At 35.0% G+C, this 10,597-nt stretch overlaps 2 protein-coding genes across 2 annotated transcripts; one reads left to right on the top strand and one right to left on the bottom strand.

Moving 5' to 3' along the window:
• The first annotated feature begins 363 nt into the window (after positions 1-363).
• On the top strand, positions 364-1,932 carry LOC118071378 (jerky protein homolog-like). The gene is made up of 2 exons (XM_035090518.1): positions 364-1,302; positions 1,390-1,932. The coding sequence occupies exons 1-2, from the start codon at positions 364-366 to the stop codon at positions 1,930-1,932; spliced, it is 1,482 nt and encodes a 493-aa protein (XP_034946409.1).
• Positions 1,933-8,658: 6,726 nt separating this feature from the next.
• LOC118071377 (uncharacterized) lies at positions 8,659-10,353 on the bottom strand. Its single transcript, XM_035090517.1, has 3 exons — positions 10,106-10,353; positions 9,939-10,022; positions 8,659-9,852 (listed from the first exon to the last, which is right to left on the bottom strand). Exon 3 carries the CDS (start codon positions 9,804-9,806, stop codon positions 8,967-8,969), a length of 840 nt encoding a protein of 279 aa, XP_034946408.1. The 5' UTR covers positions 9,807-9,852; positions 9,939-10,022; positions 10,106-10,353; the 3' UTR covers positions 8,659-8,966.
• Between the last annotated feature and the right edge of the window lie 244 nt (positions 10,354-10,597).

The following is a 10,597-nucleotide window of genomic DNA, read 5'->3' as shown; positions in this document are numbered from 1 at the left end:
CTCATTTCTTTTTCGCGTCACGTGATACACACATATACTACATAGTCACATGCATGCAAAAAGATCTGTAGCATATTTTAGGTTATAATTGTAGCATGTAGTAAAATTATAGACATTTTGTTGCTGTAAATGAATATTAATAAAATGGAAAGTGCAAATCAAGTGAAACGAAAATACACATCAACAACTTTGTCGATAAAGCTAAATGCTTTGCAAGAATTAAGTAACAAGAGATCTTCAATTTATGAAGTAGATAAGGAGCTGAACGTTGATCACACGACTATCAGACTGTGGCAAAAAAATGAAAAGTATTTGAAAAAGTGGTCAAAAGAATATAATGAATGTTTTTATAAGTCAAAAAGAATGCGAACAGCTAAGAATACATCCATCGATAATGCTGTTTGGCTGTGGTTTAAGGAAAAACGTGCTGCAGGGGTAGCATTAACAGGACCAATTTTACAAGAAAAAGCAAGAATGTACAATAAACAATTAGGTGCTAGTGACAATTTTTGTGCAAGCAATGGATGGCTACGATCTTTCAAAGAAAGACATGGGTTAAAATGTAAAAAAATTTGTGGAGAACAATTATCAGCCAATCAAGAGGCTGTGCCTAGATTCAAAGAAGAGCTTTTAGATTTCATTCGAAGTGAGAATTTAAGTCATCACCAAATTTTCAATTGTGATGAAACAGGACTAAACTATAGAGCTTTACTAAAATCAACTCTCTGTGAAAAATCAGAACTTCATCCATCTGGTGTTAAAGGTCGTACAGAAAGGATTACTGTGATGGCGTGTAGTAATGTTTCTGGCACGTGTAAACTTCCACTTGTTGTAATTGGTAAATGGGCTAGACCTCGTCATTTACGGAATATTGAAATACCTGTTTCGTATAAAAGTCAGAAAAGTGCGTGGATGACAAGTGACCTATTTGTTTCTTGGTATGAAATGGAATTTGTACCATACGTAAAAGCTTTCTTACAAGCATCGAATTTACCTCCTAAAGCTCTGCTATTGATGGATAATTGCTCTTCACACAATAAAGTTACTAATAAAGATGGAATTCTTGTTAAATTCTTTCCTCCAAATACAACATCGCTAATCCAACCCATGGACCAAGGTTGTCTTCAGAATCTAAAACTATTATATAAAGAAAATCTTATGAGACATATTATTCAATGTATTGATAATAAACTGTCATTAAGTGATGCTATTAAACAAGTTAATCTCAGAAATGCTATTTTTTGGGTAGCAGATGCATGGAAAAGAATGAACTTATCCACAATCCAAAAATCATGGAACCAAGTAAGTGATTTTAGGGTATATGTTACTTTTTTCTTCAAAGTTAATTGTATAAATCTTTAAAGTTGATTTTTTTCTTTCTAATAAAAGGTATGGCCATTAGAAGATCGTCCGCAAATCTGTAATACTTCATCTCAACCAAGAATGGAACTTTTGCTAGTTCAATTTCTGAGACTGCTCCAAAACACATTAGTGTTTAAGCAAATAAATATGTCTCAATTAAAAGCATGGCTAAACCACCCTTATTTGATGACTACTGATGAGTGCCTTACTGATTCCGAAATTTTACAAGTAACAAGAGAAGAAAATCATTTAGAAGAAGATAATAATGATACAAATATTGCTGAAAGTGGAGAAGAATACTTAAGTAATTGGAAGAAATTTACGAATGATTTCAGGAAAAACGAAGAAAATCGCTATATTATAGATCAAGAAAGAAATAATAATGAAGACATTAATAATAATTTTCATTCAACACTGTCTAAAAAAGAAGCTGACCTTTGCTTTAATCATTTATTTAGTTTTTGCAAAGATAATAACTACCCTGAAAAAGTTATTACAGCTCTAAATGATGTTAAGAAAGAAATAGATAAATGTCATTCACCTATTCATGGTCGTAAATCATCAAACTAGTCAAATACTAGTCTAAAGTAGATATTGAAAATGATACTGATATATTGACTTTTCGTTTTAAAACATTTCTAATCATATCAAGTATTATTAATTACTAAGATTAGTTACATTGTGCTTGTATTAATTCTTAAGTGCAGTTACATCTTATTTAACTAATTAAAATTTTACGAATTTCTTAAAAGTTTATTTAACTGAAAATGTGCATTATTTAAACTAAATAGGAGTTTATGTTGAAGTCTTTCTCTATATAAAGTCTTACTTATTAAAAATTGATTATATATTACTGTGTTCATTGTTACATAATATTAAACATACTCATATATTATTTAACTATTGTTTGGTTTAATAAAGAAATTTGCATAATTCGTTCTAAACAAATTTCTGTCTTATTTAATTCAAAAAAATCCTTGACATTTCATTCATTCATATAGAAAATATTATTTTGTTTCTGAACATTGGAGGTTATGTTTGCCATAACCAAATTGCCTAAGAGAAAAAGAGACAGAATATATTTTATCTGTCTCTCTCGATCCCCCCTCTTGCGACGGATAGTCTTAGGAAGGGGATTGAAATTAAACGGAATTCGAAGAAAAGGTCGTCGAATTTATAGGAGTCCCACTGTAATACTCAACTCCTCCGTTTCCAGTTTCTTTTTCAAAATTTCTATTTCTAAGTTGTATTTTTCATTATCATTTTTTATCTTTGTGTCTGCAGCTTTTCTTGCACTTTTTTTTGGAATTTAATTTAATATGTTTCATTCCATGATTTTCTTCTTCTCGTAATTCGTTGAGAATTGCGTCAGTATCATCTTCATCTGATCGGTCAAGATTAATAACACTATCATTCTCTACGCAATCACCAGGCTCGAGTTCCTTTTATTGCGTTGAACAATGGAGTGTTGACAGGAGACTTTAAGTTTTTTTTGAGACTTTTGTCCAATTGGAGATCATGTCTTTTTCCTGTAAATACTGCAAAATAACGTAATATTTCAGAATAAGCGTTAAAAGCACATAAAAATAAAAACACAAATCGAACAATTGAACTCTATCTTCATTATTGTTAAAAATAATAACTGAAACAATTGTTAGAAACACTAATTTATTACTTTAAACTTTACTCGTAGTACTCGGCCTAAGGGGCACAAAGAACTGGGCTGCCCCTGGGCCAGATGCACTCCCGAACCTTCTGGTGAAAGAAACTGACATCATCTCCCCAGAATCTGGCTCGTATCTTCTCAGAATATCTAGGAGGAGATACGCATCTCACTGCTGCCATTATCTGTCACTCTACGCCGAACGCCTGAATATAAAGCCGGACAAGTCTCCAACCGCGTACACAACGTCACACATCTATTTTATATAGATGACTTGAAAGTGTACGCGGCAAGTCCTGAGAGACTCCGAACAGACCTAGAGGTTGTGTCCGGGTATACCAGTGCAATCGGCATGGAGTTTGGGTTGGACAAGTGCGCAGTTGCCCACTCAGTAAAAGGAAGATCGTCGAACTGGAGTGATAATGTCGAGCTCACAGACGGGAGAATCATGAAACATCTGGATGCTGGAGAGACATACCAATATCATGGATAGGCACAATCTCCCTTACAGGACGTGTCTGTCATCAGAGATACTCTCTGCAGTGAGCATAAGTGGCGACTTAAGAGAATATGAGGCTCTGAATTATCAGGCCCTAACAAAGTCGCAGCCACAAATATGTTTGCTGTCCCTGTCTTGCTATACTCATCCGGACTTTTTTAATGCCCCGAGAAGAGCTTAAAGATCTGGACATTATCACGTGGAAAGTGATGACATTATATCGAAGTCATCACCCGCAATCTTCTGTCCAACGCCTATACTTTCCTCGTGATCTGGGAGAGCGTGAACTACTAAGTTTGCAGTGTCTACATGACAGGTTAGTGATAGGCCTGGCTTATGACGTCTATGGGAGCTCTGATCCTCTTCTCAAGTTCGTGAACAGCTTTGAACTATTAGGAAGGGATGCGTTCCTATATAGAGCAGCATATCAGGCAGCGCAGAACTTCGGCTCAGTTTTCGACCCTAGCAGCCCAGACGGTCTGAGGCTTTTGCAATTGACCAGAGGGCAGTGAAAGGTCGATATGAAAACGACTGAGCATTAAAACTGCTCGACGAACATGTGGCAAAGTCTTTACATGGTGTGTTTTACCGTCATCTTGAAACACAAGACTTGTCACACCAGCTGACTTTCCAATACCTTAAGTCAGCTGGCTTGTTCTCTGAGACCAAAGGATTCATTGTGGCCTGCTAAGATGCTGTATTTTCCACCCTCGTCTATCGGCGTGATGTTATGCATGAGCAACTCGAAGACACAAGATGCCGAGTTTGCCACGGTGATGTAGATGAGACGCTATTTCATGTGTTATTGGCTTGTCCGATATTAGCGCGCTCAGCCTACATTCACCGGCATAACGCTGCCCTAAGAGTGCTGTATTATCACCTATGGCACTCTTATGGAAAAGACGAGACACCAGATCTGCCCTATATGCCCGGTAAAATGAAGTTAGTCGTTGAGAACGGGAGAGCAAAAATTCTTTGGAATTACCCACTCTCGACACCTCAACGTATTGAACACAATAAGCCGGGTATTACTTTTCTCGACCATACCACCAAGCACGTATATTATATTGAGTTCTCAGCCCCGGCTGAGACGAATATACGTGAAAAAGAAGAAAGTAAACAGGAACGCTACAGAGAGCTCATGGTGGTCATGAAAAATGTCTATCACGAATACACAGCGCACGTGATAGTCCTCGTGATTGGCTGCCTCGGAGGTATGAGGAACCGCTTCTGACAAAGCTTCGAACAATACCAGTCTGCCGTAGTCAGGCTGAGATTCTCGCGGCTCGTATGCAGAAAATGGTCATCCTTGGTTCTCCTCGAATCTTTAGACGTTTGTAAAATTTTGATTAAACGGCCGCAGCCTTGGGTCACCTTCAAATCTAAGAGAGTCGGGTGTCTGCAGAATAATCCCGTCTGGTCGGGCCCCAGGTGGGTCGGAGGCCTGGGATCCCTGGCTAGACACCTTTGACGAATCGCAAGATGATAATAATAATACTACTAATAGTTATCATTATAACCAAAACATCACGAAAGCGAACCACGGGACCACCAAGACGGCGATAGTACTGTCCCGGCTCCAGGTGGTCAGGCGCCATCCCAAAATACCACAAGGAATGCCGCCATTAGAAGGACAGACGAGCTCCGTCTTCTTCAATAAAATCTCCATCTCAACATTAACCCCACAAAAGAAGCGTTTGCACTTGTGAAAGAAAAGCAACTGGATGTACTCTGATTACAGGAGCACTACTCCACGAATGCCGATTCACAAGGCTGGTTAGAGTTACGCAGTTAGAGATTTTGGCCAAGCCCTTGTCGCCGCAAAAACCCATAAACGGGAGGAACTCAAATCAGCTATTGTCGTAGTCAATCCTCTTCTTAAGATGGTCTGAATCAATTAACAGAGCCCTGGGATCCCTGATCAGACACCTCTGACGAATCGCAAGATGAAAAAAAAAAATTATCAAAAATAATAATAATCATCATTATCATCAACACCATCATCATCAGGGTTATCTTTCAAACGTGCATTGATAAAACTGTCAATATCAATTTGTTGAGAATTAATTTATTCTCAGTTTGAATTTGCCAGCTGACAGGAACTTCGGCGGCCATCTTGGGACTGGGTCGATAACCAATCGACCAAATAATCAATAATTCTTAATCTAGTCACTCATTTGACTTATTTTCTGTGTCCTTTTTGACTAATGAAGTTCCTGTCGCCATTCTTTCACTGTTCTCGTTCACGTGTACACGATATTCTTATTCATTCTTCACAAATCTTACAAGTTTGAGTCAATCATCAGTACTAGTGCTATTGAAAATCATCAGAGTCATTCAAGTTTCATTCTAAACCTAGAATCAAGAAATATTTCAAGATTTTTCAGTGTAATTCAAGACATTTCATCAAGATTCATTTTGTATTGCATTGATAGGCTAACGCCACGTGCACAATCACATTCTTGCTCAACTTGAGAAGCGTGCTGAGCTCGTGTGGGAGGTCAATAATACCGAACACACCAAGTTGAATATTTTTTGGACATTCAATTCAGATTCAGTAATTAAAATAGACATTCAGTGATTTTGAGCGACATTCAGTCTTCCTAGTTAACAACTCAAGTTTGTCAGTGTATTTAGTGTACCAGTTAGTGCTGAAAATAAAGATACTTTATTTTTTATAAAACCTGACTTCCGTTTGCTCTGTTCCGGCACAATCATCCCTATCCTTAAACGGTTAGGTTAATTCACAAGTTGAGATTTTCTCAACAATAGCAAAAAACTAAAAATAAATAAATTACAAGATTTATTATTAGAAATACTTTTAAGCGAAAGAATAACAATTTTTTTCGAAAATGAAGTCAGTGTTAACTAGACTTTATTATTCACGAGTAAATATAACTTTTATTAAACATGCATTGTTTATCACCATACGAATTTGCTATAAATAATTAAAAATTGTGTTTACTAAATCAGTTATGCGTATTGGCTATGTGCCTGATGACTACTAGCGCCGCTGACGGGCAACAAAATATTATTGGACGCCTTTTCTATCATTGCATCTTACCGCGAATTTATAAAAAAATCAATTCTCAAATCATTTCGCTGTGTGTAATCAGTGTAAAAGGTTTACTTTGAAAAGTAAGTGAAAAATATTTATTTTCGATACATATTTTCGTTAATAGAAATGTGTCACACATAAATAATTAATGTTTTACATCAGTAGCATAACCCAAAACCATGACATCAGTAATATTGCAGACGGGTTTGAAAGTATCAAACACTTCATACCTTTCACTAAAGTCACATTAGAAAAAGAAATAAAATTAGCTTTCCATCATCTAAAACATGTTCAAGAATATGTTGATGACACAATCAACAATCGAATTATTGCAAAATGTATCCGGCAAACCTTGGTCACCGAAAAACCATACAATTTGGAGATAGAAGTAAGTATCAACATCTTTAATCGAAAAGAAATTATGTACTTTTACTATCGAAATTTTTACAGATTGCTTTTGTCTTATTCAGATTAATAACGAAAGAGAGGTGGTACGAGCACAATGTACATGCATTGCTAAAGAAACGGGGGAATGTAAACATATTGCGACAATTATCTACCAAATAAACAATGATAGAAGTATATCAAAAACTAGTGTTTAACAAGAGTGGGGCTTCCCATCAATTAATCATTTAGCCAAAGAAAAATGTTCTCGAGGAGCAACAGTAGATGAGCTTTTCCCTCAACAAACACTTACAAATCCTCTACAGCCACTCAACTCTATGCTGGAAGACTTTGCTCAATTAAATGTTCCATCAAGACAAGATTAAAAGTTTATAATATAAGTGAAAAAGACGAAGTGTGCATAGTAATCATAAATATATCTCTTGCGGAGAGAGCGATGGAAGTACTATCACAGTACACGAAAGGAGTGATAAGCCATCTCATAATTGCTGCTAGTCAAGGCATCATGATAGGAAAGGATGAGCTAGTTTTGCCCTCACAAATGGCACCGTATTATAATGATGTGATATTATTGGATAATGTTAGTGTTTTTACACTGTGTTTACGAACCGCACAACAAAGTGGAACAGCGGAATGGTTCGAAGCAAGTCGTGTACGGATAACAGGTAGCAAAAAAGCTCATCAAATAAAAACAATGACTCGCACTTCGGCTAAGTCATTACTGGAGGAGTTCATGAATCCTAAAGTTGTACATACTGAGAGTTTGGATTACGGAGTTGAAAATGAACAAAAGGCTCGTGACTGCTGCAAAATGGAACATGATGTCTACGTGTTCCAAATTGGATTATTTATATCACCCATGCAGGCCTGGCTAGAAGTTTCAGTAGATGAAATAATAGTCAGTGATAGCGTAATAACTAAAATAGTTAAATAAAATGTCCGATTTCATGTCGATCCAAACCGATATGGGATCAAGAAGCTAACATTGTTGGCTATATTCAAAGTTTAGATCATGGAATAGTTCAATTGAAAAAAAAACACATATATCATACTCAATGTTACAGTTACAAATGTACGTAACAAATATATCATCAATCTGTAATTACCAAATTCATAGGTGACGATATCCTGTAATGATTACCTAGTTGATGATAGATTATACGACGTTAAATTCTTGAAAATTTAAAATATTTAAAGTTTATTGTTTTTATAAAGTACTGTGGTATACGAGCAAATTTAATAGTCAAAAAATGAAATTTTTTTATACATAGACAACATAACGTTGAACGTTTATAGACATCATTACTAAATGTAATTAAATCAAATAATTTAAGCGTTGAATTGTATACCTATAGATTAAATAATGTGGATAATTTATGAAAATTATATCGAAGTTCCTATGAAATTTCTGTTCATCAAATTAAATCAAATTATTATCTAATTTAGCTGTTAATACCTGTAAATCATAAAAATTATAAAAATGAACAGATATATCTTATAAAATACGTTTATTTTTATTTTTTTTCGAATTATATTTTTACATTTGTAAGTAGCACATTTATATTTACAATTTAATTACACACTTTCATGATTCGAATTGTTTTTTATTATCGGTGGCTGTAAGTTAACTAACACACAAGCCATGAATATTATATTAATTGAATGTCCAAATTTAGATACGGGAAGGTTCTTAGTTATTTGATAAGTTTTGATTCTTTACATTATTCTCTCTATATGTATTCGAAGGCCGGCAATTTTTTACGTCTCATGGACTTCATTAAGTGTAAAAGTACCATTTTCTAACAATGGTGGCATAACTACCACAACTTTTTTCCCCGCTTTGTTCAGAACAGATTTTATTTATGGAAACCCTTTGTCCGCCATAATCAAATCTCCATGTTCAACCTAATTAAAAAACCCACTTTTATTGGTAATTTGAGCGTCAGTAGTGCGACCACCGAAGCACCTAGACACAAAAGTTATTTCTCCTCCTGGAGAACATGCAACTGAAAATTTAATCGTATACGTATGGTTATAGTGTGAGTAAAAAAAACACGCTGAGGTACTTCTGGAGGTTCTTCGACTTTAAATTCTGTGCAATCTATAATCGCCCCGCAATTAGGATATTCTTTCCTGAAACACTCAGGCATAGTTTGCTGATTAACGAATTTCGAAGGCCATTGAATTAAATTTTTACAAGAATCAGCGAGATACATGAAAAATGTGTAGAAAATTCGTAATACAGTGGTTCTGTGAATACCAAATAAAACCCTGATAGATGAATAAGTTAATCCTAATTTCATCTTCATCAAAAAAATAAGTAGCATATTATTTTTTGATATTGACTCTGTGAAACAGTTACCAGCTGCTTTGAATAATAATTGAAAACGACTGAAAGATACCCCTGCAAGATCAATCATGTCTTGATTATCTTTTATCGATGACAACCCCTGAAAACCCTGTTGAAACACTTGTAATGAATCATCTCCATCCAGAGAATTCGGTCCTACTTTTTTATCTACATATTGTATGCTAGATTCACATCCAATTTCAGACGTTCTCTTTACAATCATAACTTTTTTTTCAGATGTTTTAAGTGAAATATTTGTTTGAGTTCCAGCTTCGCAAGCTACTCCATTATCACGTATTATCGAAAACATATTTATATGAGTTAAATCTACTTCTTTTTGATAAAAATCTATCTTAGTAGCAACTCCAACAAATTGCGGTTCTAGTGATTGGATAATATCTGCACTGTCTTGCTGTATATCCATATTATCGTTTAGCTCATGATCACGAGTTAGATTAGAATGTTTCATTACGAAATTGCTGGAAGTTTGACTTCTTCGTAATGCTCTCGCAAACCTGTGATTGAGAAATGAACATTCTTAAAAATAAAATAAGTATCAACGATTTAATAAATTTTTCCTGATTAATAAATTAATAATTACCTATGCTCCGATTTTTCACCTCCTACAAAATGTTGGCTGCATATACGGGATCTTAAACTTGGCTTCTAAGGACTTCCATTATCACTATAAAAAATAACATATCTACTATAATAAATTTATATCAATAGTATCCAAATCAGTTATTTAAAAAAACATGGCTTACTCACTTGACTCTTCTCAACACTTTTATCCACTTTGCTCTCTTTTCGAGGTTATAGCTCCGCGTTGAAAATCTATAAAATTTTATTTCACTTAAATTTTCATTAACAGAACAACCAGGAACACAACAACAATTTCCAGATCGCTTAGTTTTGCGTATATCTTAAATCCTAATTGGACTCTATTAATATTATGTATATGTGTCTCATATACGATGCTTTCAGATGATGAGATTTGTTCATGAATAAGATCATCACCAGATGACATTATCTGCCGAAATAATATAGTGATGATCATACCTCATCGATCACATGTCAGTATAAGCTTAAATATTATTATAGGATAAGTCCGGGGTAGATAGCCATAGGGGAGAGATAGCCAAAAAACATAATTTATAGAACCGTTGACCAGGTATTCCTACTTTTTGATTTTTTTCGCCAATATTTGGTAGTAGTTTTAATCCCACGCGTGATGCGAAGCGAACTAAACAGTTACTAGCG

The sequence above is a fragment of the Chelonus insularis genome, unplaced genomic scaffold (genome assembly GCF_013357705.1).
Source record: "Chelonus insularis isolate UGA/USDA-ARS -01 unplaced genomic scaffold, ASM1335770v1 contig_78_pilon, whole genome shotgun sequence".
In the NCBI taxonomy this organism is placed as follows: Eukaryota; Metazoa; Arthropoda; class Insecta; order Hymenoptera; family Braconidae; genus Chelonus; species Chelonus insularis.
The sequence above is the reverse complement of the archived record's forward strand: the minus strand, read 5'-3'. Positions and strand labels throughout refer to the sequence as shown.